This window comes from Lemur catta, chromosome 19 (assembly GCF_020740605.2).
Source record: "Lemur catta isolate mLemCat1 chromosome 19, mLemCat1.pri, whole genome shotgun sequence".
Classification (NCBI taxonomy): Eukaryota; Metazoa; Chordata; class Mammalia; order Primates; family Lemuridae; genus Lemur; species Lemur catta.
The window spans coordinates 23,544,220-23,564,726 of NC_059146.1; the positions used below are offsets into that span (position 1 = coordinate 23,544,220).

General features: G+C 48.5%; 1 protein-coding gene across 2 annotated transcripts; it reads right to left on the bottom strand.

The window, feature by feature from the left end:
* Window positions 1–85: 85 nt before the first annotated feature.
* Window positions 86–12,833, bottom strand: FCGRT (Fc gamma receptor and transporter). Of its 2 annotated transcripts, XM_045531154.1 has the most exons (7): window positions 12,677–12,833; window positions 12,255–12,341; window positions 11,413–11,664; window positions 11,044–11,319; window positions 1,441–1,710; window positions 716–832; window positions 86–406 (listed from the first exon to the last, which is right to left on the bottom strand). In XM_045531154.1, the coding sequence occupies exons 2-7, from the start codon at window positions 12,325–12,327 to the stop codon at window positions 297–299; spliced, it is 1,098 nt and encodes a 365-aa protein (XP_045387110.1). In that variant the 5' UTR covers window positions 12,328–12,341; window positions 12,677–12,833; the 3' UTR covers window positions 86–296. The 2 variants fall into 2 exon arrangements, with proteins under 2 accessions (XP_045387110.1, XP_045387109.1); XM_045531153.1 differs by lacking the exon at window positions 12,677–12,833 and having other exon boundaries at window positions 12,255–12,503.
* Between the last annotated feature and the right edge of the window lie 7,674 nt (window positions 12,834–20,507).

The following is a 20,507-nucleotide window of genomic DNA, read 5'->3' on the forward strand; positions in this document are numbered from 1 at the left end:
GAAGCCCAGGGTTTATATCACTCATTCCCCCACCCATTTCTTTACCTCCCCTGCCTGAAAACTTGAAATAATGAGAACACGATGATTTGGGCCCAAACTCATGTTATATTGTAGAGGTGGAAAAGAGCCATATATATTAGGAAGGGAAACTGAGGCAGACCACAGGAGGAGGGATCCAGAGGGAGACAACAGGGCCCAGGACTCCTGGAGGCTCAGAGATGCCAGGATTCCAGAGGGTCTCACAGCACAAAAGAGACCTGACTACATTAGCTATTAGCAGTCAGAACAGGGGATGGTCAGGCAGTTGCTGGGAATGCACTTATATCCTGAGAGTCGGCGTCCTCGGGCAGGCCAGGCGTGGGCAGGAGGGCCCCGGCGTCATCCCCACGGAGAGAGATCCAAGGGGCTGAGGAGAGAGAAAGGGGGAGGGCATAAGATTCTCTGAGGCCCCTGGGTCTCTGACTGCCCCTTACCCCATTTCTGTGTGTGTGTGTCTCACGTGCATTCTCTCAGTCTCTGTCTTACTCTCTATGGGTTTCTGTCCCCCTCTTTCCCCCTCTCCCCCCACTCTCTGTCCCCTCTCTCAGGGCCTCTACTTCCCCATCCTCCCATTTTCTGTCCCACCCTCTCAAATCTCTGTCCTCCCTGGTCTGTGTCCCCCTCTCTGTGGGGTCTCTGTCCGTTTTTCTGAGCTCTCCCTCTTCCTGCCCCACACCTGGCATCCCATTCCTCATCCTCCTCCACAGCAGCACTCCTCCTGCAGCCACTACCGTGAGCAGCAAGAAGCCGATGAAGATTCCAGCCACACGCACTGAGGACTTGGCCGGTGATTCTGCAGCCAGAGAATACTGTGAGATGTTGAGTAGACCCCTCCACCCCATCCAGTTAAGACAGGGAAAAGTGGGTGTCCCGGTCCCTCCCAACCTTGAAGATCCCAGCACCAAGCGTCTGGGGTGGGCATGGGCAGGAGAAAGGCCAGTCAGGCGATGCTCTGAGTCTGAGCAGAATATGCCCAGGTTGGATGTAAGAACCAGCCATAGCAAGAGAGGTCTCAGTCACACTGGTAATGGACCTGTGGCAGCAGGGCAGGTGGTGCTTTAACTTGGGAAGGAGGGGCAGGCACAGAGCAGTAGAAGGTCAGACTGGCAGTAGCAAGGCAGCAGATGGTCAGTCTTGATGAGGATTGGCAGTAGCAGACAATGAATGGTCAGACTCCATGATGACCAGCAGCAGCAGCAAGATGGAAGATGGTCAGAATTAGGGAGGACAAGCCATCAGGCTTTGGAAGAATTGGCAGTCACGAGCAGGGAACAGGGCAATTAGACTCAAAGAGGACCAGCAGCAGCAGCAGGGAGGAAGGTCAGACTCAGGAAGGACTGCCGCAGCAGTGGGACAGAGGCAATCAGAAATAGGGAGGATCGTCACTCAGTGGAACCTCACCCAGCTCCACAGTGAGGGGCTGTGCCAGCCCTGCATGCTGCACAAGGCAGCGATAGTGGTGCTCATCACCACTTTTGACTATTAGTGATGACCAGGCGTGGAAGGAGCCATCGCCATTGGGGCCAGAGTCACCCTCTCCAGAGCCAGCTGCGAGACCATTCCGTAGGAATCGAAATTGCAACTCCGGGGGGTAGAAGGAGAAGGCACTGCAGGTGAGCTTGGAAAAGCCAGGGCTGCTGGGTTGGGCCTTCAGGCGCATGGAGGGTGGCTCTGTAGAACACAAGCAGACAGGCCTAAGCCCCAAGCCCATGACCCCCAGGGGCAGGCCCAGTGCAGGGCTGGATAGGGACAGAAAGAGGCCTCCATTCCTTGTGCTCTGCACTGTGCTGAGCCTGCAGAATATAGCAGTAAAAGGGGTAATATCTTCCCAGGGTGACACAGACCCAACCTATGCATTCTGAGGGTATCCTCCTCAAGACTCCACCTCTCATCCATTTCTTCCTGAAATAGACACACACACAGCATTTATCATGTGCCAAACACTGTTCTAGGCACTGGGGACACAGCAATGAACAAAACAGACAAAAGTTGCTGTCCTTGTGGAGCTTGCATTCTAATGAGGGGAGACAGACAAATATTTGTGTGCAAATAGATGAAGGAGAAACAGACTATGAAAGTGTTGTGATGAAGGGACATGGGACATACCCTACAAACATTAAAAAAGATAGTAAGAGGATATTACAAAAAATTTCATGCCAACACATTTGAAAATTTAAATGAACTGGAAACATTTCTGAGAAATATAACCTTCCAAAACTGACACGAGAAGAAATAAAAAACTTGAGTAGTCCTATAACTATTTAAAAATGAAAAAAGAAAAAAAATAACTAAAGAGAAAACAATTCTACTTTTATACAAACTCTTTAAGGGAGTAGGAAAAGAGGAGACACTTTCACAACACCTTTTATGAGGCCAGCATAATCTTGATAACACAACTTCACAAGGACACTACAAGAAAGAGAATTTAGGGCCAATGTTTGTCATGAAAATAGAGTTAAAATCTTTTAACATAGTATTAGCAGATAGAATCCAGTAATTTATATAAAGGATAATATGTCATGATCAAGTGAGGTTTATCACAGGAATTCAAGGTTGGTTTAATATTGAAAAATCAGTCAATATAATTCACCACATTAACAGAATAAAGAGAAAGAAGCAAATGGTCATTTGATAAAATTTAACACCATTCGTGAAAAAACAAACACCTTTTAGCAAACTAGGAGTTGAAGAGAAATTCCTTAATTTGATAACAGGCAACAAAAACCTATAGCTAACATCATACTTAATGGTAAAATTTTAAATGTTTTCCCCATGAATTTGAGAATACAAGATGTTCATTATTACCATGTCTATTCAACATTGTACTAGGAATCCCAGCCAGTGCAATAAGATAAGAAAAATAAATAAAAGGTATTAAAAGTAGAAAAGAAAATAAATAAAACATGTCAAAGATGACATGATCCAAAAGAATTTATAACAATTTATTAGAAATAAGTGAATTCGGCTGGGCGTGGTGGCTCACGCCTGTAATCCTAGCACTCTGGGAGGCCAAGGCAGGTGGATTATTTGAGCTCAGGAGTTCGAGACCAGCCTGAGCAAGAGCGAGACCCCGTCTCTACTAAAAATAGAAAGAAATTATATGGACAGCTAAAATATATGCAGAAAAATTAGCCAGGCATGGTCGCACATGCCTGTAGTCCCAGCTACTTGGGAGGCTGAGGCAGAAGGATCACATGAGCCCAGGAGTTTGAGGTTGCTGTGAGCTAGGCTGACACCACGGCACTCTAGCCCCGGCAAAAGAGCAAGATTCTGTCTCAAAAAAAAAAAAAAAAAAAGAAATAAGTGAATTCAACAAAGTTTCTGGATTTGAGGTGAATACATAAAAACCAATAGTATTTGTATAAACTAGCTACAAATAATTGAAAAATAAAATTGTAAACAAATACCATTTATAGAAGCATCAAAAAATGTCTAATATTCAGAATAAATCTAAGCAAAGAGATGTAAAACCACTACCCTGAAAACTACAAAATGTTACTGAGAGAAATTAAAGGACACCTAAACAAGGAAAGGGAGGTACTGTGTTCATGAATTAGAAGACTTAATATTGTTAAGATGTCAATTCTCAGCTGGCCACCATGGTGCATGCCTGTAATCCCAGCTACCTGGGAGGATCATTTGAGGCAAGGAGTTCAAGATCACCTTGGACAACACAGTGAGACCCCCCGTCTCTAGAAAAGTAAACATAAAAAAATAAAATGCATATAGAAATGCAAATGACCTAGAATGACTAAGTTGAAAAAGCTGGAAAAGTTAACTGCTAGATATCAAAACTTTCTATGAAGCTACATTAATTAAGAGTGAGTCATTGGCACAAGGTCAGTCCAATCACTCAGAAGAACAGAAGAGAAAGTCTAGGCCGAGCATGATGACTCACACCTGTAATCCTTGCACTCTGGGAGGCGGAAGCGGGAGGACTGCTTGAGGTCAGGAGTTAGAGACCAGCCTGAGCAAGAGCAAGACCTGTCTCTACCAAAAACAGAAATAACTAGCCGGGCATGGTGGCACCCGCCTGCAGTCCCAGCTACTTGGAAGGCTGAGGCAGGAAGATCACTTGAGTCCAGCGACTATGATGATGCCACTGCACTCTACCTGGGAGGGAACAGAGCAAGACTCTGTCTCAAAAAAAAATAAAATAAAATAAAATAAAAAAAAAAGCTAAAAGAGAGAGTCTAGAAGCAGATCCACACCTAATCCATGAAAAAGCTTCCACTGCAATTCAGTGGGGGAGAAGGGATGATGGTCTTGCAACAAATGATGTTAGCTCAACTGAACACATGAACTTGGACTCTTTACCTCACCATGACACACAATTAACTCAAGGGGGATGATACAGTTAAATGTGAAGGCTCTTAATCGATTAAGCTTCTAGAAGACACAGGTAAATACCTTCATAACTTTGAGAGAGGAAAGATTTCTTAAAGAGAACACACCAAAAAATCTACAGAATAAAAGCTATAAATTTGTAAGTTGAAATGTATAAACTATATGAAATCTGTGAAGTTTATAAATTGAAATTGACAAATTGAAAAATTGAACTTCACCATTAAGAGAGGGAAAAGACAAATCCACAGACTGGGAGAAGTTATTTGCAACACAAACATCTGCCAAAGGACTCTCTAGAATGTGTTAAGAACTTAAATAAAGAAGACCTGAAACTACAAATTATAAAACTCCAAGAAAAAAACACAGGGGAAAGTCTTCATAATATTGGTCTTGGCAGTGATTCCCTGGAAATGACACCAAAGACACAGGCAACAAAGCAAAAATAGACAAGTGGGACAACATCAAACAGAAAAGCTCCTGCACAGGCAGGGAAGCAACCAACACAGTAAAAGGGCAGCCAAAGAAATGGGAGAAAATGTTTGCAAACCATAAATCTGATAAGAGGTTAATATCCAAAAAATGTAAGGAACTCCTACAACTCAATAACAAAAAAAAAAACACACAAAAAAATCCACTTAAAAATGGGTAAAGGAGATTGAAGTGGCCCACTGAGCTGTCAGCACCGAGGGTGGGTCTGGGCAATCTGGGATCTTGGTTGCCTGTGCTCAGCAGAAAACACAGTGTTTTCTTGCTAAGTGGGAAGCAGGCAGCTTCCCCGTCTCGGACTTGCCTCTCTGGCAAGTTGGCAAAAGTTGCTGCGCGGTCAGGTCAGCTGGAGCGGGCTGGGCTTATGGTTGTCAGCAGTTCTGTGTTGTGCTTTATGACCACTACTGGTTTCCAGGAAATACATATGGTCCCCTGTGTTGTGCTCACAGCCACCATCCTTTTGCCTCCGAGGTATTTATTTACAATACAGATTAAATCCAAACACAGAAAATCTGGCTGGCCTTTGGTTCCGTTTAATAAAAAAAAAACAAAACCACAACTATTTTTAAAAAAATTAAGTTCTGAGTAGTGGTTTCTGATTTAATCTAAATTTCTTTTTTTGTTTTTTTTTTTTTTTGTTTGTTTGTTTTTTTGGTCACATCTACAGTAAGGCCTGAAGAAATCTAAATTTCTAATGGCAATACATTTCCCCCCACTTTGAGTCTTAGGGATTCTTAATCCACATTCTCTGGATGGGATTTAGGGGATTCAGAAGGCTTTAAGTTTATGTGCAAAGTTTTATGGGTATGTGTATTTTCTGGGAGAAGTTCCTTAGCTTTCATCATATTCTCAAATGGAGTTAAGACTCAAGATTAAAACCAAATACAAATTGAATAAATATAGGCAAAGGACTTGAAGAGACATTTCCCCCAAGGAAGACATGCAGGCGGCCAACAGGTGTATGAAAAGATGTTCCATATCACTAATCATCAGGGAAATGCAAATCGAAACCATGAGATGTCACCTCACACCTGTCCGGCTGCTCATTAGAAAAAACAAACAAAAAAACAAAAATAGAAAGTAACATGTTTTGGCCGGGATGTGGAAAATCTGGAACCCTTGTGCTGGTATGAATGTAAAATGGTACATATGCTATGAAAACAAAGTATGGAGGTTCCTCAAAAAATTAAAAATAGCACTATCATATGATCTAGCAATCCCACTTCTGGGTGTTTATCCAAAAGAGTTGAAATCAGGATCGAGAAAAGATACTTGTAGCCCTGTGTTCATGGGAGCGCCTATGCACAACAGCCAAGAGGTAGAAACAACCTAAATATCCACTGACAGATAAATGACTAAAGAAAACCTGGTCTGTACATACAATGGAATACCATTCAGCCTCAAAAAAGAAGGAAATCTGTTATTTGCTAAGACATAGACGAACCTTGAGGACATTATGCTAAGTGAAATAAGCCGATCACAGGAAGACAAACACCGCATGGTCCCACTGACGTGAGGTTTCTCCAGCAGTCGACCTCAGAGAAGCACAAAGTAGAATGGTGGTTGCCAGGGCCCGAGGGAGGGGAAATGGGGGGTCGCCGAGCCACGGGTGTGAAGTTTCAGTCACTCAAGACCAAAGAGCCTAGTGCCCTGCCAGACACAGTGTGTGTGTAGTTAACAATACTGTAGCTCACACTTAAATTTGTGAATAGAGGAGATTTCATGGGGTGTGTGTGTGTGTGTGTGTGTGTGTGTTTACCACCACAACAAATAGAACTTGAATAAGGAAAAAGATAAAAATTCCTGTTTCCAAATGGGCAAAAGCCTTTCGGCTGGAACCGCCATCTTCCAGGACTTTGACAAAGTGACAAACACAGAGGGAAAGAGGAAGGCCCCCCGTGTATGTTCTCTAGGCCTTTTAGAGAACGTGGAGTTGTTCCTTCGGCTACATACTTGCGAATCTACCAGAAAGGTGACATTGTAGCATCAGGGAAATAGGCACTGTTCTAAAACGCACGGCCCACAAATGTTACCATGGCAACACTGGGGCGTCTGCAGTATTCTACAGTATCTTTAGTAGACACAGCACTATCTACTAAAGCCATTCATGCGTATTTGCTAAACATGAATGAAAATATAGATCCATCAGAAGACACGGACAAGAACGGCCCTAGCAACGTTACTCATAATGGCCCCAAACTGAAAAGAAACCAGATGTCCACTGATAACAGAATACTACACAGCCACAAAAACAAATGAATACTGATACCCATGCACAATGACATAGATGACTCTCACGGACACAATGGTGACCGAAAGAAGACAGAAACAAAAGAAGTTCCAAAACAAGTGACACTATGGTGCTGGAAATCAGGAAAGCTGATGTCCCTGGGGATGTAGTAACTGGGGGGGGGGGGGGGGGGCGACGCGACATAAGGACGTCTTCTGGGGCACCGTTAATGTTCTATATCTTCATCTGCACACATGGGTATAGGTTAAGAATTGATCAACGAGGTAAGTTACACCTCAATAAAAAAGAAAATTCTCATGTTGATTGATGACAAAAAATACCAATTAAAGAGGTATAATGAATGAATGAACAGAAGAGCAGCATGAGGGACAATTATGAGGTGTGGTGGGGACACGGTACCAGGGTGTTCAGCTGTGGCCCTACTGAAGAGGTGACATCCCAGGTGACAGCTAAAGCATGGCAAGGATCCAGTCGTGCCAGGGCCCTAAGGAGGCCGTCCTGAGCAGAGGGAACAGCAAGTGCGAAGGCCTGAGGCGGGAAGAACTTGCTGAAGCGAAAGGAAGGGAGTGGCCACCCTAGCTGGGCTGTTCTCACATCACAGCGGTGGATAGTGGCCGGACCATGGAGGCTGCAGAGTAGAGTCTGGATTTTATTATAGAACCAGTAGGAAGCCACTGGAGGGTTTTAAGCAGTGGCGTGATGGGAGCTGATTTATGCTTTTTTTTGTTTTTGTTTTTGTTTTTTTGAGACAGAGTCTCACTCTGTTGCCCGGCTAGAATGCTGTGGCGTCAGCCTAGCTCACAGCAACCTCAAACTCCTGGGCTCAAGCGATCCTCCTGCCTCAGCCTCCCAAGTAGCTGGGACTACAGGCATGTGCCACCATGCCGGCTAATTTTTTCTATATAATTTTAGTTGGCTGGATAATTTCTTTCTATTTTTAGTAGAGACAGGGTCTCGCTCTTGCTCAGGCTGGTCTCGAACTCCTGAGCTCAAATGATTTATGTTCTGGAACATTGCTCTTACTGCTAGGTAGAGGATGGTCTGCACTGAGGCGTGAGCCGAGGGGGCCTGGGCGCAGCGCTGGAGGATGCCCCCCCCACCCCCCGCCCCGACGTGCATGGACTTCACGCAGGCATTGCGGGAGCCCCGAGGGGCAGGTAAAAAGCCTTAGGGGCCAGAGAACTCTCCCTGGCTGTGACATCAATGGAAGGAACAGGAAGGAAAAGCAAAGATGAAAAGATGAAGAGGGTAAGAGCCGGTGTGAGCGGGAGGAACTGCAGGCGGCTCCTCTGCTGACTGATGCAGGAGGAGCAAGGGAGGCTGAGGACACGGACTGAGGACAAGGACAGGCTCCCGCACGGGCACCAGGGGCTGTGGGCAGGGAGGGCCCGGACAGCTCTGGGCACACGAAGACCCCTCTGGAGTTGATCCCGCTGAGAGACAGGTGCAGGGGAGAGACTGGAGGCTGGGAGGATGAGGGATGAGCTGAGCACGGGCCGGAGCTGGGCTGAGGGGGTGAGAGGAGGGGATGGACCTGGATTGGCCAGTAGTAGAAGGGCAAGGGGGACTTTCGGGGGACCATAGGAAAGCAGAAATGTTGCGGAAATATTCCAGAAATGGCAAAGAGCCTGGGGAGGGGAAGGGCAGGCTGGAGGATTCAGGGCAGGAGGCACAGTGATCACCTATAACTCAGGCTGGAAAAGTAGGTCATGGCCAGATCAGGAAAGATCCTCGAGGATCCCCAGGTGGGAGGCTGGGACTCTGCCCTTAGGGCCACGGAGGACTGTGAGTCAGGGAGGGCCCGGGACAGCTCTGGGGGGACAAAGGCTTCTCTGGATATATACTCTATGCATTTATATTTTTTTTAAATGGAAGAATGAGGCCGGGTGCGGTGGCTCACTCATGTAATCCTAGCACTCTGGGAGGCTGAGGCGGGAGGATCGCTTGAGCACAGGAGTTCGAGACCAGCCTGAGCAAGAGCGAGACCCCATCTCTATAGATCAAAAAAAAAAAAAAAGGAAGAATGAGTCAGAAACAAAGAAAAATTATTAGCCATGGAGGAGAGAAGGAGAGGGATAGAGGGGGAGGACCAGAAGTCAGACTTCTATCAACACGCCTGGGTGCAGAGATTTGACTTTGGAACTGTGTAACTGTTTTGAAAAATTATTAAAAATGTGAAAACAAATGAATAAAGAAAGGTACTATCTAAAGATAAAAGCAACATGAAACCAATGAACCTAACTGTATCAAACTGGTGACTTCACATAGAGACAGGAATTAATTCAAGCAACTTTAAAATACAGTAAATTGGGCCTGGCGCAGTGGCTCACACCTGCAATCCTAGCACTCTGGGAGGCTGAGGTGGGTGGATCGTTTGAGCTCAGGAGTTCGAGACCAGCCTGAGCAAGAGCGAGACACCGTCTCTACTAAAAATAGAAAGAAATTAGCCAGATGACTAAAGATATATAGAAAAAATTAGCTGGGGATGGTGGCACATGCCTGTAGCCCCAGTTACTCAGGAGGCTGAGTCAGGAGGATCACTTGAACCCAGGAGTTTGAGGTTGCTGTGAGCTAGGCTGATGCCACGGCACTCACTCTAGCCCGGGCAACAGAGTGAGACTCTGTCTCAAAAAAAAAAGAAAAAAGAAGAAGAAAGGAAAAAAAAAAAAAGGATTCAGAGAAGGGGTGGGAAAGGGAGAAAAGAAAAAAAATTAAAAAAAGAAAAGAAAAAGAGAAAGAATGAAAAGACAAGACAGGAACTGGCGGAAATATTTGCAGAACACTGTCCAATGAAGGATCGGTGTCCAAACTAGACAAAGAACTCCTAAAACTCAACAATCAATAACAGACACTGAAGAGACAGATGGATCATAGACATGTGTGGACCTCCGCTGCTTCCGGATTCACACTTTAAAAAACATTTGCAATCAGGGAAATGTGAACACCTGATGACATTACTGAGCTGCAGTTAATTACTTGCAGGTGTGATAATGGTTTGGCTATTAAGTTTTTTAAAAGTGCCCTTACCTGGTAGCGTTACGTACTGAAGTATTTATAAATGAAATACTCCGAGATTTACCAAGCTCTGAGATTTATCTGGGGGTGGGGTGGGGTGGGGAGGTGGGCGAGGAAGGGAGTGAAATGAGAACGACTGTGGGTTGACAATTATTAGGACTTAGCACTGGGCATCCGTGGGGGACTTGTTATACCAGTCTGTCTACTTAGCTGTGCTTTGAAATTTTCCACAGTTAAAATAAAGGAAAAAAAGAAAAGAAAAGCTACCTCGGTTGAGTCCCAACTTCTCCCGTGCAGCACTCAGACTGAGCGTTTGTGCAAGTCCCCAGCCGACACCTGTCTTCCAGCGGCCTGGGAGCTGCGGGAGGGTGGCCCGAGTCCCAGCCCTCTTTGCCCGGGGCCAGGGCGGCGCTCGGCACCCATCGAGAATGCCCTTGGCCAAACTCTGTTGAATGAGTGGGGGGCTGGGGGTCTCCACCTACAGAGCTGAGAGAAGGCCTCTCGGAGGAGGTGACACCCAGTCCGGGCCTTGAAGGATAAGGAGGGTTGGAAGATGTGGGGAAAGGTGGAAGGGTGTCACAGGCTGGGGGACCACGCAAGCAAAGGTTCAGAGGGGAGGGCGTTGCTTGTGCTGTGTGACTCTCCGGGGCGGGGCGAGACAGGTGCAGGGGGAGGGGTGTGTGAGGACATCAAGGCTGGGAAGCCGGGACTGGCTGGGGAGCTGCGAGGGGGGGCGGGGCTGTGAGCAGGGAAGGGGCAGGAAGCATTCCATGTAGAGAGGCACCCAGGAATGCATGGGGACAGCTGCAGGGGAGGTTGGGGTGACGTCCTGGGAGGGGACCTGAGTGGGCCAGGCAGTGGGGACGAGACGGTGGCACGAGCCACAGGCGCGGGAGGTGGCTCACCCTTCCACTCCAGGTTGCCGCGGCCCCTCTCCAGGTGCCCCAGCAGGCGCTGGGGACAGGAGTAGAGGAGGAAGGTCAGCTCCTTGCTGGCCGCCTCTGCCTGCTGCCTCCACTGCTGACTGATGGCCTGGGCCTCAGGCCAGTCCCCATTCCAGGTGCCATTCTTGAGGTCGAATGTCATGAAGTCCTCACCATTCAGGGCGAACTTGGCGGTGGGCACCGACGCGTTGTCAGGGCCCAGTTCACAGCCCAGCAGGCCCTGCAGGGTGTGGGAACCTGGGCGCCCACGCACAGGTGAGCGGGGTGGGGGGGGAGCCCCCAGCAAGGACCCAGCCCCTCCTCCTTCAGACCCGGGAGGCCAAGTCTCACCGTTTTCCCTCAAGACCTTGAAAGCTTCCAGAAAGAGCTTCTCCTTGATTCTCAGGTCTGTAGTCTCTTTCTCCCAGTACCAGGACACCTGGTTTTCCCAGACCCAAGCTCCACATGGCTCAGCCTGGGCCCGCAGGTTGTTGTAGCTCAGGTACTGCTGAGGGCCCAGCCAGCCCGTCACCCAGAAGGCGGGCGTCCCCGGGGAAGGCAGAGACACTGCCGTGAGGTGGTACAGGAGGGAGAGGTGGCTCTCTGCAGACAGAGACACAGTGGAGGGAGCCCATGGGTGGGGGGTGGAGGGACTTAGATTGGAGCAGGACACACACCCAGGGAGAGAGAAGACAGCCTGGGGGTGCCGGGGGCAACTACCCAGAGAGGGGGGACAGAGACGCAGAGAAAGGGGAACAGAGACCCAGAGAGAGGGGGACAGAGACCCAGAGAGAGGGAGGGATAGAGACCCAGAGAGGGAGGGACAGAGATCCAGAGAGAGGGGGACAGAGGCCTAGGGAGAGGGGGACAGAGACCCACAGGGGAGACAGTGACCCAGAGGGGAGGACAGAGATCCAGAGAGAGGGGCACAGAGACCCAGAGAGAGGGGGATAGAGATCCAGAGAGGGGGACAAGAACCCAGGGAGAGGGGGACAGAGACCCACAGGGGGGACAGAGACCCAGAGACAGGGTGACAGGTGGTTCCTACATGCAGGAGGAGAATACGGTAAAGAAAGTGAAATGGGCCGAGGAGGAAGTTCCCGGCTTCAGGGCGAACTCTGACTTTGTTCCTGAGCCTCTCGGCCCCGCCGGGCCCTCCGTCCGCTCTGCGGCGGCCCAGGCCCAGCCCTCACCTGCGCGCAGAGTCCCAGGAAGGAGCAAGAGCAGGAGACCGAGCGCCCAGGGCCGAGGCCGGGGGACTCCCATGCTGAGAGGGCGACCTGGGGCGGGAGGGGGCGCGTGACTCCTCCGGACCCCCGCCCCGCCCCTTCTTTCCGGGGCACCCGCGGGGCACGGCCGGACCGGGACACCAGGAGGTGTGGGGGCTCGATCAAGGATGACAACAATGCCTTCCTCCTCAATGAACTTTCACCCCTTAATTTGATCCCTGTTGGTTAATTAATTACAGAACCTGGATAGAACGAGATTCCTTTCTCAGAGCTTGGCCCTGCCTCTTCCTCCTCCCCTAGACCCAGGGGTCCAGGCCCCCAGCCCCCAGCCCCTCCTCTCTCAGACCCGAGAGCCACCCCCACCTCACACAGCCTGGGCCCCAGACCTGCTCACGCAGCCTCTTCCCGTCGGGCCGGCTCCTGGCTCCCGTGACTGGGGACCCCAGTTCCTCTCTCACATCCTGTCCAAGGCTCCCTGACTCCAGGAACATTCAACCCCACCCCCCAGCTGCAGGGCACACCCCAGGCCCTAGGCCCAGCCTCTCTGTTTGTCTCTTAAAACCTTTGTCTTTTTTTGTCATTTTCTCTGTGGCTCCCTGTTTTTTATTTTTGAGGGTGTCAGCCACCCAGCGAATGCATGACAAAACTAGGAATGGAACTCCGCACTCTGAGAGTCCCAAATTTGGAGGTCTCCGTGGGGTGGATCCTCTACTCCTCTTATCGGAACCCCCATGGCCTTCACATCCTCTTGTCATACCCCTCCCTCAAGTGTCCCCTTAAAAAGCTCCTGCAGGTGTCCTTTAATATCCATCTGCTATGACTTCAGTGACCACAGGGTCTGGATGCACTGCTGGCATGCTCAGAGACCCCTCCCGGCACCCGCCCTCTCCCACCCTCCTTCGAGACCAATTCCCTTCATTTGTTTTGTTTATTTATTTTTGAGACGGAGTCTCACTCTGTTGCGGGCTAGAGTGCCGTGGTGTCAGCCTAGTTCGCAGCAACCTCAAAGTCCTGGGTTCAAGCGATCCTCCTGCCACAGCCTCCCGAGTAGCTGGGACTACAGGCGTGCACCACCACACCTGGCTAATTTTTTCTATTTTTAGTAGAGACGGGGGTCTCGCTCTTGCTCAGGCTGGTCTCGAACTCCTGATCTCAAGCGATCCTCCCTCCTCGGCCTCCCAGAGTGCTAGGATTACAGGCGTCAGGCACCAAGGCCTGGCCTATTTGTTTTATTGTGGGAAAATGCACAAAAGGTATACCATTGGTGTCATCTAGTGCATTCACAATGTTGTGCAGCCATCACCTCTACCTAGTTCCAGAACTTTTCATCACCCCAAACATGATATCTGTGCCCATATGGCAGTGCCCTCCTGCCCCCTGACCCCTGGCAACCACTCATCTGCTTGCTCTTCTCAAAAAGGAATGGAGGACATTTTTTGTGGGTTTTTTTGTTTTTTTTACACAGAGTGTCTCTCTGTTGCCCAGGCTAGAGTGCCGTGGCATCAGCCTAGCTCACAGCAACCTCAAACTCCTGGGCTCAAGTGATCCTCCTGCCTCAGCCTCCCGAGTAGCTGGGACTACAGGCATGTGCCACAATGCCCAGCTAATTTTTTCTATATATATTTTTAGTTGTGCAGATAATTTCTTTCTATTTTTAGTAGAGACGGGGGTCTTGGTCTTGCTCAGGCTGGTCTCGAACTCCTGGCCTTCAGTGGTCCTCCCACCTAGTCCCAGAGTGCTAGGATTACAGGCCTGAGCTACTGCGCTGCTACCGAGCAGTGGAGGACGTTTTTAAAGAGACAGAAATATTTTTCCGTTTTTAGCAGGCCGTTCCCTCTGTTATACTGGGAACTTGCTAACAAGCCTCTCCCCAAGATCCCCATTGTAAGGGACCTGAGACCCCACTAAAAAGGGCCCTGAGGTCCTGCTATATGGCTGTGGATGTCCCTTCAGACACCTTGGGTCCTGCTCTAATGGCCCCAAAGCCCTGCTAAAACACCTCTAGGATTCTCCTCCATTGCCTGGGACCCTAAATAGGCCCGAGCTCCTGCCACCACGCTGCCAAGACCTTCATGTACTGCCTGGGGGCTCATACTCGGCCATCCTTGAGGTCCTGGCTCACCCATCTCTGGATAGCTCTTCCAGGTGCCCCTGATCCTGCTATACTGTCCCACCAGCTGTCACTTCAACATGTTTTAGGATCCTACTCAAATGCCCATTGGGTTCTGTCAAAAAGTCCTTTGTTTCTGATAAAATGTCCCCAGGACCCTGCAATATTCTGCCCTTGAGTGCTCAGAAAGTCCCTTGATCTTGCTAAAATGGGTCCAGTCTTCCCTCATGTGGCCTTGAGGGTGACAAAAATAGCTTTGGGGTATTCTCAACCCCCCTGGGCCCTGCCAGGCCCCATTAGAGTGCCCCTTAGCCCCACCATGAATTCTTTAGGCTCCTGCTAAAAAATACCAAGGGACATACCTGCTATACTGTGTCCCCTAGAACCACCGCAGTGTCCTATGGGGTGCTGTGAAAATTACCCCAGGTTTTCCTTATAAGTCCTGGGATCCTACTTCAGCACAGCCATCCACCAGGGTGGCGTTATATTATTTAATAGTTTCCTGTTGCTGCTGCAACTAATTACCACAAACTCAGTGACTTAAAATAAAACAGATTTACTAGCATGCACTTCTCGAGGTCTAAAGTGGGTCTGCAGGGCTGTGTTCCTTCTTTGGATTCCAGGGCAGGATCGTTTCCTGGCCTTTTCCAGCTTCTAGGGGCCGCCGCAGTCCTGGGCTTCCTCGATCTTCCAAGCCAGCGGCGCCGCATCTTCCCCCTCGCACCAAGGACCTGTGTGATGATGTTTAGGGCCACCTGGGTAACCCAGGGTCACCTCCCCAGCTCAAGATCCTTAACCTAATCACATCTGCAAGTCCCTTTTACCATGAGAGGTAACAGTCACAGGTGTTTGGGGATCAGGGTGAGGATGTCTTTGGGGGCCATGATTCAGCCCCCCATGCTCATCCAGGGTGCCTTCCCTGGCCCCACTCTGATCTCTTCTCCTTCCTGTTATAATGGCCTCAGGGGGTAGCCAGGAGTCCTCTCAGTGTCTGTCCTCACCTTCCCCATCCTGGCCTCCTTCTTGCCACAAAAGCAAAAGGTCTCAAGGCCCCTGAATGCCCCCCTAGGAGTCCCTTCTAGACACCGTGGAGTCCTGCCATGTCTTCAGAGCCCAGCTATAGCATCCCCATCATATCCTGAGGGTCTTGCTCTAATGGTCTCTGACTATACCCTCTCTCCTGTCCCCAGGGCTCTATTAGAACACCCTTAGACTATCACCTGGGCTCCCCGAGGATCCTGCTATAATGTCCTCAGGGACCCACTACAATGCATTAGAAAGCCCATGGCAGTACCAGCTGCACAACCTGTGGGGCCGCCTAGTGCAAAACGAAAATGTGGGTCCCTTTGTTCCATTTTCAAGACAGTTCAAGCAGAGCATTGCACCAAGCACTGGTCCCTTCTGATCCACTCCACAGACTGCAAGGGGAACCTGCCCTTGAAGTGGCCCTGGGCCCCGGCGTCTGTGTGCTACAAAATGCCCCAGGCAACTCTGAGTTGCGCTCACTGAGCCACCTTAACATCCACCCCTCCGCTCTGCACCTACACGGTAGGGCCCTTACTGACTCCGGAGACAAGCGACCGGAGTTGGAAACTTCAAATCCTGACTCTTCCAGGTCTGCCTCTTGGATCCTTGGTTTCCTTTTCACTTCTGTGCCAGCCACACAGAAAGCCTTGGTTTCTTTATCTGTAAAATGGGGATAACAATTGTGCCTATGTCGTTAGAGAGGCTTCAGCGGGACAAAGGCTGGCACAGGGCACAAAGCGGGGCATCTGTAGTGGCACCTGTTCCACTTAATGTCCACCCCCTGCCAAGCTGGGTCCCCAGGGGTCCCACTGGATCATAGGGTCTCAGAGACCAGGCCCTGGATGTGTCTTGCTCACTCGTGCACCTATTCCCAGGGAATGGCACAATAAATATTCGTAGAATGAATTAAGGCAATAATGAATGACCCTGGGCTGGTTTGATATGCCCCTAAAGCTCGTGTAGAATGTCCTTGGTGCACTGCTAGGTGTTCTGGCAGAATCTATGCTCACCCCTGAATCATCTGTGGGTCTCTGTTATGATATATAATAGAGCTGGGATCTACTATTAGGTTATTAAGTTACGAAATGTCTGATTTCCTTAAGTGCTAAGTTTGACAGGTGATATCTCTGACATTTCACTTTGACACTTCCTGTCTTATTTTTATTGTGAAGGTGCATCCTCATTCTTTCAAACACACGGTTTGGCTTGTGATTATCTTTCAAAAAACTTTTTAGAGCAATTTTTGTGAAACCATGGATAAGTCAAAACTTAGATGTATTTTCAAATACGAGCTCTATTGTGCAGCTGATGTTGGGCAGACAGCTTGAAATATCAGCGAAGTGTTTGGGAAGGATGTGGCTAATGAACGCATAGTACGTCGATGGTTTGAGAAGTTGCCTTCTGGTGATTTTAATCTTGAAAATGAGCCACATTGGTGACCTGAGACCAAGGCTGATCATGATGAGCTGAAAGCTGTAGTGGAAGCGAATCCATCTCAACCTACGGGAGAATTAGCAGCAAGGTTTGACATTACTATTCCAACAATATTAGACCATTTGAAACAAATGCACAAGGTAAAGAAGCTGTATAGATGGTACCACATGAATTAAACAAGCATCAGAAGATAAATCATTTGGAATCTTGCCTTTCTTTGCTGTCACGACATAATGGCAAACAACTTTTACACCATATTGTTACATGTGATGAAAAATGGGTTCTTTTTGACAATCGCAAGTGTTTGGCACAATGGTTGGATAAAGATGAAGTGCCGAAACACCGTCCAAAACCAAATATTCATCAAAAAAAGCTAATGGTGCCTGTTTGGTGGTCCAGCGCTGGTATTATCCACTACAGCTTCATGAAACCTGGTCAGTCGATACAGTGGATGTCTACTGCAACCAGTTGGATGAAATGATGAGGATGCTTGCAATTAAGCAGCTAAAATTCGTCAATAGAGACAGGCCGATCCTCTTGCAAGATAACACTTAACCACATGTTGCACGAACAATGCTGCTCAAACTACAGCAGCTGGACTTGGAAACTCTGTCATCCACCATATTCACCAGACCTTGCACCAGCTGACTACCACTTCTTGCAGGCTTTGGACCATTTGTTGCAAGGAAAAATATTCAATTCCCAATAAGTTGTGGAAAATGCCTTTCCCGATTTCATCGCCACCTGCTCTCCAGGCTTCTTCACTGCTGGCGTAAACAAGCTACCGCTAAGATGACAAAACTGTGTCAATACTCTGGGCACATACTTTGATTAATTGGACTGCTCCTTGTTTGAAATATAATAAACTAAACTTTTGATTCAAAATTGGACATTTGTATATAAACCCAATGAATGAGATGGAAAAAGATAAAAAGAAGGAAAAAAACAAACAGCCCCCAAATCAGACATTTCATATTTAAACACATTGAATGCAACACTAGAAAAAAAAAACTTTTCCTTGTGGCCATGGTGTTTTATTATGAAAATGGAATAAAAACTTCAAAAACAAATGATCCTGGCTGGGCGCAGTGGCTCACGCCTGTAATCCTACCACTCTGGGAGGCCAAGGTGGGCGGATTGTTTGATCTCAGGAGTTCGAGACTAGCCTGAGCAAGAGTGAGACCCCGTCTCTACTAAAAATAGAAAGAAATTAGCTGGACAAGTACAAATCTATAGAAAGAATTAGCTGGGCATGGTGGCACATGCCTGTAGTCCCAGCTACTCAGGAGGCTGAGGCAGTAGGATTGCTGGAGCCCAGGAGTTTGAGGTTGCTGTGAGCTAGGCTGATGCCACAGCACTCTATCTAGCCTGGGCAACAGAGTGAGACTCTGTTTCAAAAAAAAAAAAAACCAAAAAAAAAAAAACCAAAACCAAAAAACAAATGATCCTTTCTAGTATAATGAAAAGTTTGTTATTTTTTATTGTTCTCCGTGCGTGAGTTATATGCAACTTGAAAAATAGCTCTTGGCTCCTAAGGTGAAGAGATGTTAATTACACATACTTCACAAGGCCCCTCTATATAACCTGGGTATTGCAACCATATAATCAGCAGGGCCTCTTAAAAGACCCCAAAGTCCTGCTATAATAATGACGCACAGGAGGCCACAACAGAGACCTCCAATCTGGCTGTGACATACTGCCATGAGCTGCTGGGACAGGTGCAGGGCCATGACACGATATGCTCCAACCAAGACCTGCCCTGTTTGCATGCGATGGGCCTGATGCCTGCTGTCACTGTAAACCCAGGACCCTGCTACAAAACCTGCCTGAAGCTAATTTGCCTTTGAAATGGTCAATGCCACTGGGCCCCTTATAATAGGCATGCAACAGAATATTCCAGAAGCATGTTAAAATAGACTCAATATTCTGGGACAAACTACCAGGGCTTGCTATAATAGACCCACAGTGTGTAATAGATTCCACAACCACACAATACTTCTGGGGTCACCTTGTCCTTAGGCCAAAGCGACCCAGGCATGGACATAACATGACACCATGGAGCCTTTCTCTAACAATAGGCTGAAGGCCTGGCATAACTACTTCCCTAAGTATCACTTACCAGAACTCGTTCCACCCTATTATACACAAGCACATCACACCCTCCTAACAGGCAGAGAGGCAAGCACTCGTTTTACAGGCTAGGAAGCCTGGGCTGTGCTCACGGCTTCCTTATTCAGTGCCCTGAAGCATAGTGGTCAAGTCCGCCTGCTGAGAATGTAGGAGTTTCACATAAAATTAATTCATTCAGGCCTGTGTGCTGGCCCACGCCTGTAATCTTGGCACTTTTTTAGGCCAGGAGTTTGAGATCAGCCTTGGCAATAGCGAGACCCCGTTTCTACAAAAAATACAAAAATTAGCTGGGCGAGGTGGCTCGAGCCTGTAGTCCCAGCTACTCAGGAGGCTGAGGCTGGATTATCGCTTGAGCCCAGGAGTCTGAAGCTGCAGTGAGCTATGACAATGCCACTGCACTCTAGCCCAGGCGACAGAGCTAGATCCTGTCTTAAAAAAAAACATCAGGCCGGGCGTGGTGGCTCACGTCTGTAATCCTAGCACTCTGGGAGCCTGAGGCAGGTGGATTGTTTGAGCTTAGGAGTTCGAGACCAGCCTGAGCAAAAGCGAGACCCTGTCTCTACTAAAAAAATAGAAATAAATTATATAGACAGCTAAAAAATATATATATAGAGAAAAAATAAGCCGGGCATGGTGGCACATGCCTGTAGTCCCAGCTACTCGGGAGGCTGAGGCAGAAGGATCGCTTGAGCCCAGGAGTTTGAGGTTGCTGTGAGCTAGGCTGATGCCACGGCACTCTAGCCTGGGCAACAGAGTGAGATTGTCTCAAAAAAAAAAAAAAAAAAAAACCAAAAAAACAAACAACAACAAAAAAAGATAAATTAATTCATTCACTCAACATGCTCCATTCCTGGAACATCTGTATGTTCCAGCGCTGGGGGTGAAGAGATTCCCTGCTCTCCCGGAGCTCACATTCCGGTGGGGGAGATAGGAGACAGCCCACCTGCAAACAGGAAAGTAAGCAGTACTGCACACTATTTGCCCAGTAAAGAGACGAGGAGGAGGTTTTACCTGTCTTGTAGGTCCATAACGCAGGGAAAGGTGACCTGGAGGGTTGCAGGTTTTGCCAAGTGGAAATAGGTTGGTGCAGATTAAAGACAAAGTGAGGGAGGGAGCTGTTTGGAAACCTGGGGTTGGAGTTTCCAAGCAGAGGGAACAGTCTGTGCAGAGGCTCCGCAGAGCAGCAGGGTTGGTGGGCGCTGAGGATTGAAGGGCTTGAGCAGGGGGAGAGCGGGTGGGAGGAGCAGAGGGGAAGTGTGAGGCTGTGATTCAGATCTAGGGACTGTATTTCCTGCAGTTGTCGTCACACAACTGTGTAAGAGCTGCCACCCCACTTTTCAGGTGAAAGAACTGCCCCAGGGTCCCAGGGGGGTCTTTCTCCCTGGTCTTTGCAACCCGTCAGGCCCAGCAGAGGTGCTTCCCCAACACACACCCCAGCACCATGGAGACGCCCCAACAACTGCTGGGGAGGAAACAGGGGGGCTGGGCTGTTGTGGTAAACACAGCGGGCCCCACCC

Bases quoted from the DNA above. Each gene is read 5' to 3' on its own strand.
- FCGRT (XM_045531154.1), bottom strand. From the start codon at position 12,327: ATGGGAGTCCCCCGGCCTCGGCCCTGGGCGCTCGGTCTCCTGCTCTTG. The intron at 11,665-12,254 runs GTGAGGGCTGGG...CTCTGTCTGCAG, and splicing joins TCCTGGGACTCTGCGCGCAG to AGAGCCACCTCTCCCTCCTG. The intron at 1,711-11,043 runs GTGAGCCACCTC...TGTGTTCTACAG, and splicing joins CGGCAACCTGGAGTGGAAGG to AGCCACCCTCCATGCGCCTG.